General features: G+C 37.5%; 1 protein-coding gene across 2 annotated transcripts in view; it reads right to left on the reverse strand.

The window, feature by feature from the left end:
- Positions 1-1,792: 1,792 nt before the first annotated feature.
- Positions 1,793-23,757, reverse strand: part of crim1 (cysteine rich transmembrane BMP regulator 1 (chordin-like)) — a 121,358-nt gene continuing 99,393 nt past the window's right edge. The window contains exons 8-17 of one of the 2 annotated variants that reach the window (XM_084097413.1): positions 22,499-22,627; positions 21,246-21,402; positions 16,533-16,654; positions 12,611-12,823; positions 12,309-12,521; positions 10,685-10,906; positions 10,375-10,563; positions 8,251-8,367; positions 7,215-7,402; positions 1,793-6,299 (exon numbers count right to left, since the gene is read on the reverse strand). In XM_084097413.1, coding sequence (XP_083953539.1) covers positions 6,123-6,299; positions 7,215-7,402; positions 8,251-8,367; positions 10,375-10,563; positions 10,685-10,906; positions 12,309-12,521; positions 12,611-12,823; positions 16,533-16,654; positions 21,246-21,402; positions 22,499-22,627 — 1,727 coding nt within the window. In that variant the 3' untranslated portion in view covers positions 1,793-6,122. Of the gene's footprint in view, positions 6,300-7,214; positions 7,403-8,250; positions 8,368-10,374; positions 10,564-10,684; positions 10,907-12,308; positions 12,525-12,610; positions 12,824-16,532; positions 16,655-21,245; positions 21,403-22,498; positions 22,628-23,757 lie in introns of both variants that reach the window. The other variant, XM_084097412.1, reaches the window with a different exon arrangement.

Raw genomic sequence — 23,757 nt, forward strand, 5'->3', positions numbered from 1 at the left:
TGTTAAAGGAATAGTTGAAAATTCAGTCATCCTTTACTTACCCGCTGTAGTTTCAAAAACAGCTTCTGTGAAAAACATGAGGAAATACGAGTGGGGCTGTGCCTGTCAAGCTTCAAAAACACGCAAACGTATCATAAACTATCATAAAAGCAGTTCATATTAGCCTACATGTTGTTTTCCAAGTCTTCTGAAGCCATGCGATAGCTTTATGAGATAAACAAACCGAAATTTAAGTTTGGCTATTATTCGCTGTTTTCCACTTCAGCGAGCTGTTGAACGTTGTGAGTGACTGGATGTTTAGGCCTCACTACAGCCTCATTTCATTTTCGTCGATCCATAGGAATCCAATCAGATTTCAGATGTGCAATGTTCTGTTTAGACATGAAACCTACACTTTGCAATCCTACTCACATGTCTTGATTACAAAACTTAAAATAAAGCTTTTTAAATAAATATTTATAATAGGCTAAAATGTAAACATGCATGAACATGTAGGCTATTTTAACTATTAACATTTGAAAAAACGAATGAATGTCTAAACTAAAACGTTTCAGGAAAAAAACGTACATGAACAATGTATAATAACATTTTTGTGCTAATGTTTTAAACACATTGTTAATTATATAACTTTAAACAAACGTTCTATTAACGTTACTGGAAAAACTGGAACAAATGTTCTGAGAAAGAACAGGGAACTTGTTAACTAAACGTAGGATTGGATCAGTCTGATTGGAGAATGCAAACCAATTCCCTAAAAAAGATTTGACTCAAAAGGAGTCTTTCACAAATCGCTCTTCACTATATGATTCAGAAAACTTGAAATATAGCACGCAAGTTGTTTACTTTTATGATATTTGATAGTGCTTTTGTGTCATTTAAAACTTGACAGCCTCAGTAGATTCTTATTTCTACTTTAAATATGTAATGAAAGTAAAATGTGATTTGTGAATGTTGTTACACGTTGTCGTTAAGTTCTGAATGTTTCAAAAGAACAAGCAAAATAAATCATGACCTCTATCCTTTTGACAATATATATAGCATAGCCTACTGGACAAAAATTCAGAAACATTACTGTTTTTTTGTTGTTTTTTTTAAAGTTTTTGAAAGAAGTATTAGCATATTTTATAAATGAATATTGCTTATAGTTCTTGCACAGATCATAAAACACAACTGTATGCCTAAAAAAACTAAACAAGACTCAATTGTTTAAAAAGTATTTATTGTGCTGCAAAGAAACAAAATAATACAAGAAACTGGAAAAAAAAAATCTGCTGTGCTACAGGAATTCTGAGTCAACTTTTCATCTATCTTTTTTTTATAAATCTGCAGTTTCATGACCCATGTTGACAGTATTTTTATTATTTTTTACATAAAAATTAAACACCAGTAGTATACAAACTCCAGAAGGGTTGATATTTCATGTAGAAAGAAAGAATGAGAGGGTGGAGAGGGGACACAGGGACACATTTCTAGAAGTTTCCTGGGCTTCAATTTCTTGGAACAAATAAACTTGCTTAGCATCCTTTTCAAAATTGAACAATTGCGTACTCTCCGAAGAGGCAAAAAAGAAAAGAAAAGAAAAAAGAACAAACGGAGACACTCCATGAACTTTGAAACGCTCTTTGAGAGATCGGCACAACGCAAACATTTGTGATTTGAGCTGTGTCTTCCGCTAAGTTCAGTTTTTCTGCTCAACAATAAATTATTAAGGTCATAGACAATATATTACATCTCTAATTCTTACTCTCTCAAAACCTTTTTTGTATTTTTTTTTTTATTAAATTTTTTTATTGTAAGTTTTGGCGAGTGACACTCAAGTATTTACAACAATACTTAGAGAATGCACAAAAAAAAAAAAAAAAAAAAAGACTCCACCCTGTAAGACCCAAATAAATGTGCAGGTCTGCCCGAATCAAATCTAGTCATTGGTGTTCGTCAGTTTTCATCTCAAGCACAGTGTGTTCAGAGGCAATGAGGAGGAAATGCTGTTTAGTGTGTGGAAATTGCATTTCAACTTGAAAGTGGGCTATGCGCAGATTTCACATTGCTCATTAAATATGGATGGCATCTTGCTGAAATGCTGTTGAGTTTATTTTTGTAAAGGTGTTTGGGTCCTCCGGAGCAATGCTCTCTCCGGCGATCCATTAATAATTCTTGTTTACCGTCTCTCTGATGCTTTTTGATTGGTTGTGACTGAAAGACAGGACTACCAATCAATTGCTTAACTTCCACAAAACAGAAACGTGGTAAAGAATAAACAGGAGTGAAGGTCCAGATCTCTGTATTTAGCCTTAAATCCTCAAGAGCAAGTGCTTGTTTGTGAGTTAAAACTCATTAAGTGAATGATATATAACTGGGACATATTTCAGTCCAACATCAAAAGAAAAAGAAAAAGAAAGAAAATAAAACCGTAAATTATATTTTGGAATTGGGACATTATTTTCATGACAACTCAGGGGATAGTTCACCCAAAAATGAAAATTCCGTTATTAATAACTCATCTTCATGTCGTTACCCATAAGACTTTCCTTCATCTTCTGAACATAAATGAAGATATTTTTGATGAAATCTGATGACTTTCTGTCCCTCCACTGACAGCTACGCAACTACCACTTTCAAGCCCCATAAAGGTAAAGGCATCATAAAAAAATCAATGCGACACAATATTAATCTCCAAGGCATGTTGTGTTGATGCGAGAGCACACGTTGTTGCGTGAACGCACGTCAGAGATTAATATTTTGTAAATAAAGTGGTAAATTATGTTTTTTGTGCATACAAAATGTAGGTAAAAAATTTGGTTAAAAGTGGTAGTTGCGTAGGCTGTCAATGGAGGGACAGAACTTTCATTTTCTATTCCTGTAATGAGAAAATATGAATGAAATATTTATATTAATGAAGTAAAATATTTCTACATAATGCCAGTATTTGCCGCATTACATTTAATCTATTCAGATTTTTAGAAAAGTGTCATAAAAATAATGTCACAATTGTCCTAAAAACAGGCTCCATTTTCTTTGTTCAAATTGGACTGCATTTGATTAAGGGATAAAATGTGACTTGGAAGTGTTTTCGCGAGATTCAATAGACTATCGCTGCACAGGGTCCCACAAGGGCTTAGAAAAAGTAAAAAAAAAAAACAAGGGCAACTCTATTCTATTAAGAAGATTAGTTAGAAAACAAACCAAAACAAGAAAGAAACACATAGGTTACTTTTCTCTCTCTATATAAAAGTGCCAAGTTGTATAGCTCTACAAACAATATCACATATAGATAAAGATACAACCAAGACAAACTATCACAAATCAACAGCCCCGCCCCTTCTCCCTCCCACTGCCCCTCCCCTTGCCCCGCCCCCTCACTTCAACAGCTTATGTCCATCAAACATTCCAGTAGTTCTGACACCTGAAGGGACTCATGACAGGAAACAATGAATCAAGAGCGTCATCGTTCAGCTGTCAGATCACAATGACGCTGCTTCACTTACAGAAACAAAGGCTTTGTTCACACTGCACACAAAATCTTTTTTTCTTCTTTTCAAATCTGATCTATAGAATTGGCTGTCCACGCTGTGCGAAAATTAGATTTCTTGTGGTTTTATATTTCACACTACAAAAACCATTTTGAGCCGAATAAGCCAAATAATCCGATTTTGGACCTGCCAAAGCCAAAGTGACTCTCATGGGCCCAAAACGTTCAGCTGAGCAAAGCTCTATGAGAAAACGAGAGGGGGAATAAAAAAAATCAGACAAAAATAAAGGATAGAATGAGATGTTTGTCTTTTTTTCTGTATCATCATCATCATCATCATCATCATCTGTGCTTTTTTACCACCAAACAAGAAAGGCAATGGAATGCCTGTCATCATCAGTTTGCCATTATATAAATCTCTCGTTTGGCTCAATCATAAATACATTCATTAGGAAAATGAACTAAGAACCTTACAGATGAAGAGAAGTCATGTGTGCGTACATGTGCGTTTGTGTGTGCACACTTGTACATACATGCGCGAACACATATACACACATACATATATACTCACATAATATTTCAGGTCTTTTCATTCTAGCAGTAATATGTACATAAATGTTCCTATAATAGCTTTGGATTTATTAAGCCAAATTTGTTCTCAGCTAGAAAACCAGAACGCAAAGGTGCCTCAGTAACGTTTCGAAGCTTCCAGAAAAGGAGGCCGTTTCGTGAACAGTACAAATAAAGAAAATGGAAAACATTTATCCAAAAGCAAGTATACGTTTGTCTCGAAAGCCCTACCAAAAATCATTCAATCAGATCCCTTGGACTTCATTCATAAAACTCTGGCAATTTTGCGTAAATCATTCGTAGAACTCATAAATTGTCAGCAATTTGCAACTTTTTGTGTAAATTCTTCTTAGAACTACCAGTATTGTATGTAGTAATCATTCATAAGATCATTTATACATAGTTTTCAGACAATTTAGAAGCTTTGCCATGAAAACACTGCTTTATGAAACTTTTGCGAATAACCTGTGATTCGGAGCGTGTATCAATGTTTGTAAAAACATTACTTCATACAGTTTTGGTAACTTAGAATTGTGTAAATACTAGTTTGCAGAAATACTAGTATTTAGCAATATGTCCATTCGTATGAAAACTGCTGACAATTCAGGGTCTTTTGTGAAATCGTTCGTTAAATGATTCGTACGTCAAGCGTCGACAATTTACTTTAACTTTTTTTTGTGTAAATTATTCGATTTTTGAAATTTTGCGTATTCACTATTTTTCTGCTTACATCTCTGGTGTAAAATGGTGTAAGTGGTTTTGTTGAACAATTTACACAAACATTACTACATTTTTGAAACTCAAGAATGTTTTTACAGACGATTTACAGAAAAAAATCCGTTCTGCTCGCATTTTTAGGAATAAGGCCATTTGATTATATGTTTTCTTGGTAAATGTTTCTTAAAAGACGCAAACGATACTCACTACTGGTTTTCATTCCTACAAAATGACGTTTACAGAATCAAAGCAAAAGAAAAGCGGCACTTGTAAAGCATAGCCTCAAATCCAAACCACTATCGCTATGTTCTTGCATCTCGTGGCACAATCCTCGGATTCGTTTCAGGAAAATATATATTTGCTAGGAGTGTCATTCTCTCCTTAGTTGTGGGAGAAAGAGCAAATGGTGTTTGTATGATTAACTGGGAAAATGCTCGTACGTGTAGGCAGAAATACAACATATAGAGATCCCACACATCCATTAACAGGAAGAACTCATGTCCACAGAGCGGCTTACTCTGTTTTCCTCCTTTTGTCTTTACAAGAGAAATAAAAAATGGCCAAACTCACCCACAGCACTGGGGAAATCTTACAGTAGCATCTCCTACAAAAAAAAAAAAAGACTTTTTTTTTTTCTTTCGCCTGATTTTCCCTCTTTTTTCCCTCTACCCATCTCTTTGCTGTGCTCCATAGACAGTCCAGCGTCTCCTCTGTCTCTGGGAAGTGAACGTCCCTCCTCGGCCTCATCTAGGCGCATCAGGTACCGCAGACAGAGAAGCTTTGGTTCAGCGTTAAGTGTTCACACAAGCACTTGTGTCAAAAAATGATCACTCCTAAAATAATTTCTCTCTTTTCCAACAAAAAAGTAGGAATGCAGGAAAAATATTGTTAAAAAAACAAAACAACAAACAAACCCCACTCGTCCTAATCCCAAAGATGTACATTTGACTTCACGATTACCTTCAACTTGTGCCTGAACATCCACGAAATCTCACGCTCACACAAAAAGATGCTCACCTATCATTCCTCTGATTCACAAAAATATTCTGGAAGAGTCCTCTCCAATTTAACACTCTCACTCCGTAATGGTTCGGTTACATAGGTGCGGCTTCCATCTCCTGTTGAGACTTCTGGGTGTCGACGCGTGATATATTTTTTTGATTTGCTTGGAGTGAATTATGTGACTATTATAATTGTTATTCTGCATCAGGGTCTCTTCTCTGCCCACTTGGTTTGGTGGCTTTGTCCGTCTCTACAATTTTAAAGTAGGTGTCCATGTGCCGCAAAGGTTTGGCAGCTGAACACGGGCTCAGTCTCTCTCTTTCTCGTTCACTCACTCTCTCTCTCTCTCTCTCTCTCCTGTTTCTCACGCGGTCTGGTAGAAGTTGTCAGCTTGCAGGTTGTTGTGTTTCTGCATGCTGTAGTAACCGCTGTATCTTGAGTCGGGATCCGCAATGCGGAGCATGCGTTGGGAGCTGTCCACTTGGACCTTCGTCCCCTTCTGGCAGTCCACATACACCAGCTGGTTATTGAGACACGTGGTCTATACAGCAGATACGAGAGGACAAAGAACAAAGTGAGTCTTGGACCACAGAGAGAATTTTCCATACGCATGGAACTAAAGGTTGGAATACACTACAGGACTTTTGCCCAGATTTGCAGTCTCAAGCATTTGACGCTAGATGACAGACGACAGGCGCATGTTTTTGCGTGAACGACTTGAAAGTCTAGTAGTGTGTGATACTTATTCATGTAGTGTATGTGATGTATTCAAATACATGAAAGTCATGTAGTGTATTCCAGCTTTAAGTACCATTTTGGGAATGGAAATAAAGTTAATAAAAGTAAAAAGAAGTATTAAAAAAGTAAAATGACAAAAGCACATAAAATTACTCCTTAAATTTCAATAAAATATTAAAAATATACAAATAAAAGCTCATTTAAAATGTTAAAATATACTATAATAGTACATAAATAATACTAAACTAGCACTGCTAAAATAAGGATCTATCTATCATTCGCTCTCTCCATAAAGGCCCGTTCACACCAAGGACGAAAACTACCGGTATAAAGACAACAAAAAAGATATAGTTCTCAAACTCGTTAAACTATAACGATAACGGCACAGAGAAACTATATAGTTGGAATCACTTTCAGAATGATTTTATCCAGCTGATGAACAATATTTTTTTTTACAGCCAATCAGAATCTGTAATGCTTTTAATGAGCTTGAGCATTTAAAGTGACAGACAAGCATACGCTTAGAATAAACAGGATGATACTGTCCGCTGGTGTGGATACTAATATAGTTATCTTTATAGTTATCGTTCTTGGTGTGAACTGGCCTTAAGGCCTATAAACCTTTCAAACAAATCCGTCTATGCAAACATTCAGTTAATTCCGTTCATTGTTGCATTCAAATTGCAATTCTGCATCTTGTTCAAATTTAAATTCAAACCTTATTGGGCGTGCGGTAGCAAGGCATAGGAATCCACTGCTTCCGCTGGTTGACCAACAGCAGGGCGGCGATAGTGAGCATCATCATCAGGATGGGCAATGCCACCCAGGCCCAGTGCAGACCAGCATCCTCGCTGCGCAATGGCGTCTTGCCATCTAGGTAGGGCATCTGCAGACTTCCAAAGTCACCTGAAACAACCCACAACGCAACTGTTGGCATATTTTGCACCTGATAGCAGTGACTCATTAAGCATTGACTCACTGGGGTGATTTAGAACAATTCAAATTTCAATCTTGCCATATGAAATGCAAATATGGCTTGATTGTAAAAGTAGGAAATGTCAGACGTCTGTATCAGCAATTAAGGCAAATGCCAGTCTTGACAGACAGACTCCCACTCACATCAGCCTTAACTAAAGAAACACATGAAAAATCAAGTAGAAATTACAGATTGCTATCAGAGAAAATCAAAAGAAACAAACAGCCAGCTTTGTGAAACTCTTGACAGTGACGTTTGATTCAAATTACTTCAAACGCCACAGAATTCTTGCTAATTCTATAGCACAAGTACATGAAATTGTTCAAAGACATCATAAAGTAGTTATTTCCCCGCATTCTTTGATGGCCCCCAGAATATTATGTTGTATGAATATATGAACATACAATATATAAAAAGAAAGAACAGAGCATCTGCCTTTAAACAAAAAGAAACCATTTTATTATAGCTACATGCATTCTTTTTTATCAACTGTTGAGTGTGGGTAAGTTTCATAACGTGTCATCACAGTGTTGTGTCATAAATCCCGGAAAATTCCGTCATTGGCGGGAAAAGAGTTAATCTTAAATTTGTAACTTAGTATCTTAAGTAAAACAGCTTAACTATTGACTAAGTAACTTTTTAAACAAGATTCTCTTCAAAATTACAAGCAGACTGAACCAGAATACTGACTATAGAAGACAGTTTACACTAAAGCTAGCAATAGCACCCCTTGTGACAACAAAGATTTACTGTCTATATATAATTTTCTCATACGAACCTCTGAACTGTGGCATTATATCGTTTTCGCTATGAGTCGGCCAGGCTGGTTGATGTCTCTGCTTGTCTCCCCGTTGGTCCGTCTTCTCGATTGGCACGTTTGTGGGAGCGTAGCTCTCTGTAATTAAAACATCAGAGACATGGGTACACAAAGAATGAAACAAAGAGAGAAGAGTATGTTACAGAGAAACACACACACACACACACACACACAAAAAGCACATAATACAAATTGTAACTACATTAAGAGGAGTTGAGAAGTGCCCACTCAGAACAAACAAGATTCGGGTCAGTGTGAAATTGCGGGCCGTGGTCTAATTAAAAGCTCATCTTCAGAGCTGTATCTTTGAATGTGAAAGCACCAAAGGATGAGTGATTACCCAGAGTGCACACGACACCACTCTCAACCCACTCACTGATCCAGAGCCAAGTGACACAGCAATAAAGAGGGCCGTGATCAATGACATTATCTCCCAAATGCAAAGAGAGCTAATTTAGCCTCAGTCCAGCTTCGACTTAATCAATTCTTTTAAATGATTCATCTCAACGAGTCCGTATTTAGACGAAAGACCCATTCAATTAGAGAGAATGTTCTAAGTAAACACTGCTTTAAGAGAACCAGAGAGAGAGAGAGAGAGAGAGAGAGAGAGAGAGAGAGAGAGAGAGAGAGAGAGAGAGAGAGAGAGAGAGAGTCAGTGAGATTAAAAGAGAGCATGAAAAAGAGAGGGAAACGTATGAGCAAAACTGCAGGGTACTTAGATAAGAGATTTATTCTAGTCAGTTTATGCGGGAAAAAACGTGCAAACAATTTGCGAATAAAGCAGCTATTACCTCCAGTAACATGATGTATTTTAGAATGAAAAATAATATTTAGTGGGAAATAATGTAGGGCAGGGCTTGATTTTATCCATCAGGATTTGATTGAATAGTAAAAAAACATGTTATTGGTTAAACTTATTTGCCCCGCCCGCTTGATTATGTCAGCAGAACAGAAAGTATAGTAGAATAGTAACCAAATTGCTTATGGAGCATTGACAGAAGTTGATCTTGCAGGATGTTTTGATACTATTCTTTATTCATAGCAGTGTTTTTGGGCAGAATTGTGAGAGAGGTCCATGCTCTTGGATGAAAAGCAACCCCAAACATGGATGGTCTCAGGATGCTTCACTGTTAGCACAGGACTCATGGTAGCGTTCACCTTTCCTTCTATGGTCAATCGATTTTCCAGATGTCCCAAACTTCATCAGAGAAAATAACTGCACCAGTCCTCTACTATCCAATCTTTGTGTGTGCAGAATTTCAATCTGTCCTTTTTTGGAGAGAAGTGGCTTCTTTGCTGCCCGTCTTGACAGCAGGCCATTGTCCAAAAGTCTACACTGACAGTCACATGCTGCCAATACTGAGCAGCTCTGCCCTGGTGACAGGGTTCCATAAGCCGACTCCTCAGGAGAAGACAATCCTGGCGCTTACTATACACTCTGGGACGCCCTGAAGCCTTCTTGACTGCAGTTGAACCTGATCCGGTAAATGGTTCTCTCAGGTGCAATATTCTTTGCAGCAGCTTCCTCACATATGAGGCCATTTTGATGCAAAACGATCATGGCTGCATGTCTTTCTTTGGAGGTAATCATTGCTAATACAAGAACACAAAGATTGGAAGCACTTCTTCCCTCCTTTTACAGCAATCAGTCTGCTCTTATAATCCAATCAGAAAGATTTTTCTTGAACAGTACTTGTTCACACTTTCCCATGTGCTGATGACATGATTTGTGAAATGATGTTAGCTGGTCATTTTGTGAGATGGGCAAAAACAGTGAAATTTGGGCGTTTATGATAAAATTCAGTTTTTGGCCAATTAAGCTTTTTGTTTATTTAAATTATTTAAAATGCATCTGATCAATCTGCACAATAATCTAGAAACATAAGCCCCTTTCACTCAGCAATCCTGGTAAATTACAGCAAAATTACCCAAATGACTTTACCAGTAAATACACAAATATGCTGTTCACACAAGCAACAGCATTCTGGCTTTTTACCGTTAAGAGACCATTCACACATCAGCACCAAAATAGCGGTAAATTCTGTGATTCATCTCTATCTGAACACACAGCACATAAGTCCTGACCTGGACACATGGGGCAGCAGCTGCCCTCCACGGTGACCGGCTGATGGCAGGGTAATGCAGGACAGCTGACAGTCGAGCACAGGGTCTGGCCTTGCAGGCAGTAGCAGTGAGTGCAGCTGTCAATGTCCCATCGCTCCTCATCCATGTACGTCTTCCCGTTGAAATGACACACGGCCCTCGGCGTGGCATCTGGTGAAGAGGTGGGATAAATGCTCGGTCATAACCGTGTCATAAACACCCACATATGATCAAAAGGCAACTAAACTGGGCTGTCTGATCTTAGGGCAATATGATCTTCAGCTGTGCATACCTAGACAGTATGGGCAACACTGGCCCTTTCTGAGCACAGGCCGGGCGCAGTTGACCGGTGGGCACGACTCGGAGAAGCAGCTGATGGCTCCATCTAGACACACACAACTGGAGCAGACATTCGGCTTCCAGGACTCAGCGGCCAAGAAGATATCACCATCTTCATTCCTGCAGTAGCTGGGCATGCTGTCGTTACTGGGCGTCTGAGGGGTGACTGGGTCATCTGAAGAGAGACATATAAATAGATTTATTACAATACTAGGCATTTCTTAAACATAATGTGACATATTCTAGAGTGAAATAGAGCAAAACTTTATTTTATCCATTGGGAACTGATTATGAAAAGTGGGCATTCAATACTAAAATGGAGCCAGACCTGTATTCACAGATTTATTCTTGTGCACCGGAAACTCGTTTAACATGCCGTTATTCTCTTAAGTTTGGGGATGGTACGTTTTTTTAATTTCTTCAATTATTTGATCAAAAATACAGTAAAACAGTAATATTCTGAAAAAGTATTAGAATTTAAAATAACTGTTTTCTATTTAAATACACATTAAAATGTAGTATATTTCTGTGATGGCAAAACTGCATTTTCATTGCTCCAGTCTTCAGTGTCACATGATCCTTCACAGTCAGTCAATACTGAAAACAGTTGTGGTGCTACTGTAAATATTTTTCATGGAAACCATGATACATTTTTTCAGGATTCTTCGATGAATAGAAAGTTCAAAATAACAGCATTTACTTTTGAAATAGACATATTTTGTAACATAAATGTCTTTACTGTCACTTTTTATGAATTCATTGCATCCTTGCTGAATATAAGTATATATATATATATATATATATATATATATATATATATATATATATATATATATAAATAATACTTTTATACACACTTTTATAAATATAACAACAGTTCTTTTGAAACAGGCCTCCAAACTGCAAAGGCCTTGATTTCAGTGACATCCAGTTGAAAAGCTTAATTAATTAATTTGACAGTCAACAATTACAGTAAAGCTTTGAATTTTAGCTGAAAATTTGCCAATATTAGTTAAGCATATTTATCTGGGGATGTATTTTCTCCATATTAAAGTGAGAGTGATACATTTATAATGCGGTTTCTCTTCTAACTGAAGCAAGAAATGTCACATTATATAAAAAACACATAAATATTCATAGCAACTCAAACAATACAAGCTCGAAACATATCTTAATCTCCCCCTTTCATTTAGAAAGCTGAAAATGATTTCAGCGGCATTGAAGAGCAAAAAGAAGAAACATTTTCTGAAATGTGATCCATTCTATTCCTCTGTCATCCCTTCGGCTCATCGTGTGGATCATGTACTCCAGCGCCCATGCAGTATTCATCCTTTCCAAAAAACCCATGCATTATGCACATTCACATTTTGTTAACTTTCCTCCAGTCAAAGGTGTCTCATATGCCTCTATGCTCCCTCTCAATGATGAATCTTTTAATAAAAAATGATGCCCGTAATTCTTCTCATACAAGATCCAAATATCACAGCCACTTTTACTTCTCTTTGACCTTGTTTTTGGAAAGTCAGAGCAGGTCTGATGACCTTTTTCAAATGTAAAGGTTTTTGTTGACAGCACACCTGGACAGTGAGGGCAGCAGGAATCCTGCGTTCTGATTGGACTGTGGCAGAGGAGGGGCGGGCACACCTCCGTCTCACAGAGCACACGTCCGCTGTGGCAGGTGCACTGAGTGCAGGAGTCAATGTTCCACGTCTCTCCCTCCACAAAGTACTCTCCACCCGGGGCCAAACACACGGACGCCTCACTCAGCTCTGGCTTATGGGAACTGGACTCTTCTGAGAGACATAATCAATATTTGAACATGTAAAAGGCATCTTTGAGTATCTACGGAGATTGTCAGTATGTTGCAGTGTTGACTCACCTGGGCAGGTGGGGCAACAGTGGCCGGGTCGGATGGTGGGGTTATCACAGGGGGGCACCGGGCAAGAAATAAGGGCACACATTTCTCTCCCAGCATGGCAGTAACAGTCCCTGCATCCGTCATGCCAGCTCTGCCCATTCTCGTGCCTGCGGCCGTCCATAGACAGGCAGGAGCCCAATTTCACTGCTGGAGTCACAGACGACGAACTCTGATCTGCACAGAGAAACAAATGAATGAACAATAAACACAGCAGCTGCCTTTCTGCCTTCATAGAGCCTACAAAAATACTGTGGCAGAACCACGATGGTCAGGTGGTGCTTTGAATGAACCAGTACGTACTGAATGATTCAACCTTTCATGTACGTGTAATGGTCACTGTGATTTTGCCAAGTAAGACATGTTCCTGGATCAACATTCCTGTCTGAAAATGTTGTCCTAACCCTATCCCTACCCATTACTTTTCCCTAAAATCAGAGGGAAATGATCGGTGAATAACACTGATGTAGACATAAACTGTAAACTTGTCCCTTAAAACTGATTGGTTGATTGCAATGTTGTTCCAGAATCAACACAGATGTTGATCCAGGAACATGCTATACTTGGTGAAATCACATTCATCAGTGTGTAATACAGCTGTTTTTGAATGTAAAAGGTCTACAAAGTTTCAAAGATCAAAGTGCATGATTAATGGGGTTGTTGTCTCCCAAAAGAAAGAACCAATTCTGAACTGCCTGAAAGGATTTATCAGTAATTCCAGTCTCACTTTCTGCGCAATTCTATGTAGGTTTGTAACAAATTTGCATAATGCCATCCAGTCTTCATTGGCTGCCTGCGAACAACATCTACTTTGACCCGCCATCAAACACTGTAGTTTAGTTGGTGTTGTTGATATGTGGGGAAGACTGTTTTAGGCGCTGCGAAAGCAAATTGACTTTGCATGTACTTGTACTTCCAAAGGAATTGTACTTCGATTATTATGGTTTGTATTAGCCTGGTTAAAACCAGACCATTCTCAGTTGTAACTGAGTTATAGTCTGGCAAAGCTCCATAGACAAATCATTTCCAAAGGGGCATCACCAACGGACGTCGCTCAAATGCCTCTGGGCGCAATTGGATAGACCTAAAACCAATCAGAGCGATCGTCATCGTGTAAAGCCATATGCTGCGTCCCAATTCGCCTAAGTTACACTACGCCATAAAAGTATGTACTCTTTTTGTGAAGAAAAGGTATTTACTTTTGAATGTGTAGCAAAAAAGTAGGCAAGCTTTAGGACATACTACTTCGTCATCTTTATCGGACGGATCTGTCGCGTGCATCCTGTCACGTAAACTGAAATTTAGATATGGTAATGGACGTGTAGTTTCCGACAAGTGCTGTAAGCGGTAAAACAGTCACAGACTGGGCCATCTGACCAATCAGAGCAGAGTAGGCTCTCGGAAAGGAGGAGTTTAGAGAGACTGGATTCTTTATTGAACTGTTTCAGACACTTTGAGAAAAGAGGTGATGCTGCAATGTATATTATGGAAAATTAAAGTGTTTTTTGATCTTTGATGTATGTAAACCTATTGTAAGAGACCTGCATTTTTTTTTTTAGGAATCTTCAAAATAGCTTTTGCGCAGTACTGTGTTGGGTCGCCACTTGATGCAAACTGTAAAATATGGGTTGAGAACTTCTGCTTTGCAGTGTAAGCAGATCATAATTAAAATGCATTTAGACGATGTTTTATTTATGACACAGAGCATGATGTTTGTTTAGAGTCAAGTCTTGATGGATTATTTGGCATATTAAAAGCCAGAGGATTCCCTGAATAATTTTTGCATTTATATTCCAGACATTTGACCTCTTCAGTGAAACATTTTCACTGGCTGCTCCACAAACAGCATGAAATGACAAAATATGCAAGCGATGCTTCGCACGCTCCAAACCCCACAGCACAAAACATTCTCAAATCTCATTCTATCTGCCAAGAGCGTCACCTCTCACTGCCTCTCTATAACAGCGGCACGGCTCCAGCCAGGCCCCAGTCAATATCACAGAACCATTTCACATTGATTAAAATCCTGTCTGGGTGATATGTGGAGGATTCACATTTCAAAAATTCAACGTGAGAGAGATTAAAATAAGGGTATTTTTCCTAACACTCTCGTCTCATTAAACGGACTGAGCTTGTGAATATTTCACGTGCCAGCTTCATTATTGAAGTTGAATCAAATGAGGACACAAGAGCCGTATGAATAATGGAGGAGTGTGAGTAACTGTGGGCCTGGCTTTTGTATGTACAACAGGCCCTCAAAATAAATAGGAAATATGGGAAAGGGGGATGAGTCATGCTGGAGACCATGTCTTGGTCTCTGTGAATACGACGAGGCCCAGCAGTGCTCTATGTGCACATGGCTCACACTTAAAAATTACAGAATGAACACCTCAGCATATCGATTCAGCTGTATGGGGCCAATGTACTATAGCACTAGATCACCTCTGGCCATGGAGGGAAAAAAATAAACTTGTCCATGTTAGTTGTCTAAATCAAGACAGATTTAGGCATTAAAACAGATTTCGCTTACGCATTAAAGCAATAAGACATCAAATACAGTGATTTTACCAAGAATGTTCATGTGTCTGAAAAAATAAAATAATAATAATAATTGCATGGCCTTGAGCAGTTTATTGTGTATGAGAAAAGTCACCAATCTGTAACAAATTTTTATAATTATTAATGTTATTAAACCGAATAAACAATTTTGAAAGTAATGTAGTTCATTACAGTGTTGTTAAGGTTAACAATATCTATAGATTTTTTTTCCGCAGCTGGAATTTTTTTTATTAGATATGCAACCAACTGACATAAAATAAGCTTAAGTTATATAATTACTAAAACTATAACTGATGTAAAAATAAACAAAAGCTAAATAGAAATATAAAACTATTAAAAATGTACTCAAAATGAAACTGAATATATATATTTTAAAGCTAATTCAAAATATTCACTTGCTTGGTTCATTTAGTAATTAGTGAGTGATTGCTAGCAACGTAACAACTAGAATTAAAATGACGTGCATTATCAGCTGTGCATTTATCCTAAAATTATGTCAAATGTGGCTCATCCTCAGAGTTAAAGGTAGCCTAGAAATCTAGACACACCCTAGCGGCAGCAAAATTGATTTTGCAGCCAGGGTAGTCTAGCAACTCTCCGTTGACTTTCGAGCTGGAAAAACCAAACTCTAGTCAGGCCAATCAAATCGTGTATAGAGTCGGTGGGTGGGCTTTACATAAAGACGACAGAGTTGTGAGTGTGACGGTTCCGCGTGAATTCCCTGCTACTTGAAAACAAAGAAGAGCTGCTGCTGCTGGCGAACAGCGGTCTTTCGAATCGGCTTTGTCCGTGACTCTGGAGGACTTGGATACGGCGAAAGTTTAATCTATCGTCAGCTAGCTCCGCTGTTGGGAAAACGCTCTGGTTGGTTGAAGCGCTGTCCTATTGCATGCAGAGCGAATTTGAAAGACAGCCGTTTATCCTGGCCCTCGGATTGAGGCCTGACAATGGTGAGTTGCCAGACCTAACATCTTGATGTAGGTCTGGCTTGCCAGGCTAAGTTAGAGGGTTAGTTCACCCAAAAATTAAAATGATCCCATACTTTACCAGCCATCCTAGGTGTATATGACATTCTTCTTTCAGCAAAAAACACAATCGGAGTTATATAAAAAAAAAAAAAAACTAGCTATTCCAAGCTTTTTAATGGGAGTGAATAGTAACTGCCCCAAAAAAGAGCATCCATTCATCATAAAATGAGGGTGAGTAAACTATGGGACACTTTTCATTTTTGGGTGAACTAACCCTTTAAGATGAGATCTATCATTTTCCGATAAGAACCAAATAACACAGAACCATACTTTTAAATATATATAATACTTTTGCTTACCTCTACACTGACAAATCAGACAGCCCAACTCATCATGCTGGAAGCCCATTGGACAGGCCTTGTCACATGGCAACTCTGGGCATTTCTTACAACGGCAGGTGTCACAACCATGTTTGTTCTTACTGGTGAGAGAACATGAGAACAAGAAAGCTTAAAAGAAGAAAAAAGTAATAAAATAATACATAAATAGTATAGTATACAATAGTGTACAGTATAATAGTATAGAAATACTTTTATATAACAATAATACTTTTGAAAAACTTTTTTATAAATTATGTATGTGCAAATGTAGAAAAATATAGAAAGTCCAGTCATATCTGTATTCTTAGGGGCCTTTCACACAGAACATGTTTTTTGCATTCCATTGTCCTACTTTTCCATTGTTTTTCTATGTAAACATGCACCAGATGGACATATTTTAACGTTGTGCTCGTGTCTTTTACAGTCTCACACTGAGTTTAACAATTAAAAAATGCTTCTCAAGACCTTGTGTTATTTTCCCATTTCACTGCTCACGTCTTGCATTTTTCAAAGCAAAAAAAGGTTCTGGCTGACAGAGATTACCACATTTTTATTTGTGGATTGCTGGATCCACACCACCAGGTGTCAGTATTGGTTCAGAATGGCTGTTATATTGGCCAGCGCAACATACACAAATATGACTTAATGCACCTTTAAAATAACTCTTCAAGACATATGGACTTCATAAAGAGTCAGTACCACACTCAGCACACTTTGTCATTGGCACATCAAAGCTGGGCATTATACACCACCAGGTGCCAAAGACACGGTCCAATGTCATCCGTTAACACTAGAACAGAGAGCGAGAAGGAGAGAGAGGAAAGAAAGAGAGAGTCTTTGTTGACCTTACATGAAGTCCTGTCAGCAGATGGCACATTAAAGATGACTAACCAAAACGACCGATCAAAATGCTCCTTGAAGTCCAAGGCACCTTCCTTGGAGAACAAACTCTTGCAGGCGCACTGGCCTGAACCCCAACTGCCTATCTCTCTCTCTCTCTCTCACACACACACACATGCTTGTCCCACATCCCCCTATCTGCTCTTATCAGATGAATAATAGGGCTGAGAAGCAGCCATGTGCAGTGCGTATTTGGTTTGGTGATAAAGAGCTATCAGGTATGATGTCAGCAGTGGGGAATATCAATATTCTTTGTGCAAGAGGAGGAAATCTGCGCTAAGCTGCATGCATTATTCAGGACGCGAGCTTGATCCTCAGCCATAACTTTGAGGGGGCATAAATAGATATCTAAAATTAGAATCTGAGATGCAAGCATTTGCACTTGTGTGCTCATTCATGACGGCAGAATTGAGGGGGAAAAGAGACAAAGATGGGCCAAGGGCCGAACTCTGATAAATAAAGACTCCTCTTTATTCAACCACGCCTAAGGGAACGAGTCTCAGATAGGAGACTATAGAGGTGCAAGACCAGCTAACACTGCTGCCTTATTCTCTGCACTTGTCATTATGGTCTTTATTATATTTTAAAGGAACAGTACACCTAATAACAAAAATGATAACATTTTTGCCTGTTTTTTATTATAAAGACAGTAGAGAGGAGGAAATCATGAGGGAGATGAAGGGGGAAAGGGATTGGGTCTCGACGCAGGCCAAATTGGAACCTGCATTTCCCATATAAGCACCAGAGTGCAACATGTCAGGAGCATGTGTGCTAACCACTACATCAAAGCTCCAACCTGAGGCGGGATTGGTTGTGCTCAACATCAACTGTGATCCAAAGTGAAATCTCATTGGTCCCAAATCTCACTCCTCATAGCTGTGTTTGCTTTATTGCCAGATGTTTGATCAGGGTTCGAAATGAGGGGGGTCTGGGGGGGTCCCGGACCCTCCATAAGTCATTAGGGACTGTAAGTGAAATCCTGTAAGTGCTTTGATTATGTTTATATCTCCATAATTGCTTATAGTAAAATATTAGGAGTTCGAGTTCCTTTGTCAAAAGTTGCATTAACTAGATACCCAGTGTAATGATTAGAAGAGTACGTTTGTCAACGTTTCTTGCTAGCTGTATGTGTATGAAGCCAAATGATCTGCCAGCTAACAGCAGACTATGGAAGCTTGTTTCCGCCAGAGTGAAAAATAAAAAAGACTTTTTAATCTCACAATTCTTTTTTTCACAATTGCAAGTTTACACTTTTTATCTCAGAATTACGTGATATATAAAGTTGTAATTGCAGGTTATAAAGTCAGAATTGCGTGATATAAAGTCGCAATTGTGTTAAGTAAAAATTGCGTGATATAAAGTCGCAATTGCGTGTTATAAAGTCAGAATTATGAGATATAAACTCGCAATTGCGAGAAATATACTTGAAATTCGGACTTTTTTTCTCAGAATTGCATGTTTATATCTCGCAAATCTGACTTTATAATACTCAATTGGGAGATATAAAGTCAGATTTGCATGATATAAAGTCGCAATTGCGTGTTATAAAGTCAGAATTGTGTAATATAAACTATTCTGAGATAAAAAAAATAAATAGTCTGTCTTTTTTCCCTTAGAATTGGACTTTATATCTCACAATTCTGAGAAAAGGTGTCAGAATTGCGAGATATAAACTCGCAATTATGTGTTATAAAGTCAGAATTGCGTGATATAAAGTTGCAATTGTGAAAAAAAAACTGAATTCTGACTTTATATGACGCAATTCTGACTTTATAACACGCAATTGAGAAATAAAGTCAGAATTGCGAGATGTAAACTCGCAATTGTGAGATAAAAAGTCGCAATTATCTTTTAAAATGTTTCATTCTGTGGCGGAAACAAGCTTAGCAGACCTAGCAGCTAGACTAGTTATTCAAAGCTAGCATAACAACCTACTTGTCCAGTCAGTGATTACGAAAGATAACCAGAACTTAATTCAAGTCTGTGAGTTGATTAAAGTGAATGTGATTTGAGCATGAATGACTATATACATGAGAGCTTGGTAAGCTATCTAGGAAGCAAATATTATTTTTCTTCATTTAGAATCCTGCATCATGGAGAGAAAAAAGAACTTGTAACTTTGTTGCTCCAGAGTTAGAGGTTTACCTGTTAGATTATAGCGCCTTGTCCAGACACCACTACAATACTGGGCCTAGCCCAAACCATGAAAAACATCCCAAGACCATTACCCCACCTTCAACATTGGTCCATATAATTTTGCCTACAGTATATAGTGTAGCAAGGTAGTCTTCAGAATTTTTAATAATTTAATAATTCAATTTTAGGGGGCCCCCCCAAGAGTCCTAAGTCATTTCAAACCCTGTGTTTGATTCAATTGCAGGTTCCCACTTACGTCATATTACGGGGTTCAGCACAAACTCACACGCACACTTTTTAAAATGCCACTAATTCTCGTGACAAACTAAGACGCAGAATGAAATATGTATGTAAATTGAATGAAAGATATAGACTACTACACGTAAGCTTGCATATTTTGCTCAAGAGAGTAATCTATTTAAGTCTGCATGTCATACTAAAAAGAAGTTATGCTTCTGACCCCAGGTCAAGAGCTGTAGCTTCGAACACAACTTTGCAAAGCTGTTTGCGAATGTTCAACTATGGTTTCAGGAAACATTGTATTGTTGAACTACAGTATGTTGCTATCAATGGAACTTGTGACCATAGATGACCAGTGATGCTTTTGGGAAACATGCTTGGTTAGAGCATGCTATTACATGGTTGTGTGTAGAAACATGTAACACAATTTGTTTAAACAACATCCTCAAACATTATATACTCCGACACGTCATTGAGTGGTGGTGCTCATACGGGGTTTTGAAGTTTAAATGCGGCTCGCAACAGTTCCCAATCCTTCTCCCTGTTTTTCTCTTCACTATCATTTGAATAGAAAGCACAAAAAAACAAAACCCTTACAATCAGACATCAGTCACTGAAAGAAGTGGCACACACTTTCTTGCACTTCTTTCTCATCTCCATTCGTCACAAGGTGTCTCTTTAACCTGCCGACTGCACAGCTCCACAAAAGTTTTTACAAATTGGCTCAGCGATCTGGCAGCATAATTGGAGCATTTTTTTTGCAGACGTGGAACAGCAGTGTTTATTTGCAGTGGTGTCAATACATGGTGTTGTGTAGATTAGGTGTTCAGCTTCGCTATCGCAGCTCATCCTTTATGCGGCGCAATCAGAGACGCTGATCTGAGCCGGCTCTAATTAGCTGTCAGCTCCAAACTCGCAGTCGGGCACAAACAAGCAAAGCATAGCGCAGGGGATCATTTTGTCATTCACAATTTCTCCAGACCGTTTTAGGAACAGTGTGGGATTCGCTTCAGTTTGTGACAACTAATGACTGCTGCCTGCCCTGACAGTTTTGAAAATCATTGGGGTAACAATGACATAAAATGAAAGATAACAATGGTCTGGACTTTTATGGAACTATATTATTACCTCAGTGAAGTGGAGACTAAGGAAGACGTATTCTTATGCTAATCCTTAAAAGCTAAAAAAAACCCGAACATGTCATGTAGTTAACCTTTTTCAAAATTGCCTTAAAGTGAAACTAACAGTCCCAATCCGGCTCAAAAACAAGTTATTGTGGTCAAAACAGGAAGAGTTTTATACCTTTTCATTAAGTTTGAAGACATTTGACCACTTGCTGTACAACTAACAATGAATGTTTAACAGAAACTGCACTTCTTGTTGTTACCTCTGTGCATCAGATTATTGTTTTCTTACATGTAGCCGAATGGGCATTCCTTGGCACAGGCCACAGCCTTGCACTTCTTGTGACGCGGGCGACACTGGCAAACATCACAGCCGTGAATGTCAGTCTGGAAGCCAAAAGGGCATTTTAGAGTGCAGCTGGTAATTAGACCACTGCACAACTCTTCTCCTGAAGGTTAGAAGAAAAACACAGCAGAGACCAATTCAGTACAGCTTTAGACATTAATTGCACTTCAGTATACATGCTTTAAGATTGGCACTTATGAGAAAGGCAACATACATTAATACAAAAAGAAAAATTAAAACACCCTGAATGGACTACAACACATTACAATATAATATAATATAATATAATATAATATAATATAATATAATATAATATAATATAATATAATATAATATAATATAATAGTAGAATATCTCATGGCTGGAAAAGGCTCTTAGCCAATCAGATTCGAGAAACAGAACTTTAATATAATATAATATAATATAATATAATATAATATAATATAATATAATATAATATAATATAATTTGTCCTTCATTATCTTTAACTATTATTTATATTATATATCTTTAACATTATTTTATTTATTTATTTATTTTTTATTTTATGCTTTGAGAAACACCCAACTATTATATTAATTATTATATTAAATATATTATATTATATTATATTGTATTATATCTTGACTTTGTATATAATAATTATGTATAAAGTTGAATGAACTGAAATTAAATGCTGTACACTTACCAAATAACTAAAAAATCTTAAAATTCACAACAGAAATCTTGAAAAAAGAATTGTACTCTATTCTATTATAACTATCTACAGTAAAAATAATATATTTTTATTTAAAAAAAAATCAGTTTTGTGAATTTGTAAATGTAATTATATATTTATATTCAAGCATATTCCTCGAAGATAAATAAATAAAAGGGAATTTGAGACACAAATCAGTCAAGTGTGTCCAAACTTTTTACTAGTAATGTATATCTTTTAACAGAATATTTATAATCCACAACCAGGCTTTTGGTCCCACCCTAAATCAGCATTATTATCTTTTTCCTCTGACATTTGTCAGACTTAGATTCACCCAGTCTATCTTAGCATAAAAACAATCCTTTAATCCATCTGCCCTTCAGTGTTTATCCTCATAAACATCTCTGCTAAAGCCAGTCAGTGTCTGGAGAGATGTCCTGACAGCGTGTGTATGGGGTGAGGAAGATGAAGCACTTCTCCAGTGACGTCACAGCTCACTTACGTGTCTTGCAGCCGCATGTCCTGCAGCCGCTGGAGTCCAGCCGGAAGCCATACGGGCAGCTCTTGTCCTCCAGCGTGCAGTTGTCCAGTGAGCCGCAGACAGGGGGCGCCATCGTGATGTATGTCGGCTCTGGAAAGCAAAAAATTCCCCCAGAGGGTGTGAGTCACTCCTGACTATGTCAGACAGTTAAACAGACAGAGAAAGAATATGGGAATCATAGGGGCTCAAACGGGACTACGCTTATGAGTCATGGGAGTCAAACACAATTTTCCACAGACTTTCTTTTACTTTCAGTTAAAAGGATAGTTCCCACACAAACAATCATTCCTGCCATCATTTATCATCCCGCCTCATCCTCATGTTGGCTTGGAGAACACAGAAGGAGAATTTTTGAAGAATATCCTGACAACTTTTTTCAATATAATAAAACCAGTGTTATTTTAATATTATTTATATACTAATAGTAGCCTATATTAAATTAACTTTTACATTTATATTTTAATTTTCAGGTTTTAGTAATTTTGTATTTTTATTAATTCCTATTTTTGAATGTCTATTTTGCTTTATTATTTATTGGATTTTTATTTTTTATTAATTTTAGCACTTATTTTACTTATTTAAACTTATTTTATTTCAGTTAGTTGCCAAGGCTTTTTTTAAGTTTAAGTTTTCCACCAAATACTGAAATACTGAAATATATATATATATATATATAAATATATATATATATATATAAAACATTAGCCTATTTCTCAGTTTTATATATTTAGGGTCATATTCATCTGCAGTCACACAGCCGAAGCACAACCAAAACAATGTTCTAGGGGCCAAAAGTTCCATAAGTGTACATTTAATAATAATAACAACAACACTGAAAAAATATATATTTTGGGTGAACAATCCCTTACTTGGATGTAAAAAACAACAAATAGTATCTCTCTTTGCTCACAATGACATCTCAGGCTAATAAAAATCCCACTTGGTTATAACTGATTAGAATGAATCGAATATCAGATTACAGAGCTGTTTAATATAGAATATAAACCATTCTTCCATTTAGGTTATGACACCCCTGACAAGCTTCTATTTGATCTCGATCTTTCCGGTCGCAAGTTTTAATCCATTCTGAAAAAGATGGGATACAATGCAGTCAGATGGATAGACAGAAAAAAATAGAGATGATAGATAAAGTTGTCAAGGGCTAAAATGGATAAAAGCCTTCATGACTACAAATACAGTTGATGGCAGCAGTCCAAAAA

The sequence above is a fragment of the Abramis brama genome (assembly GCF_963993115.1).
Source record: "Abramis brama genome assembly, chromosome: 21".
NCBI lineage: Eukaryota > Metazoa > Chordata > Actinopteri > Cypriniformes > Leuciscidae > Abramis > Abramis brama.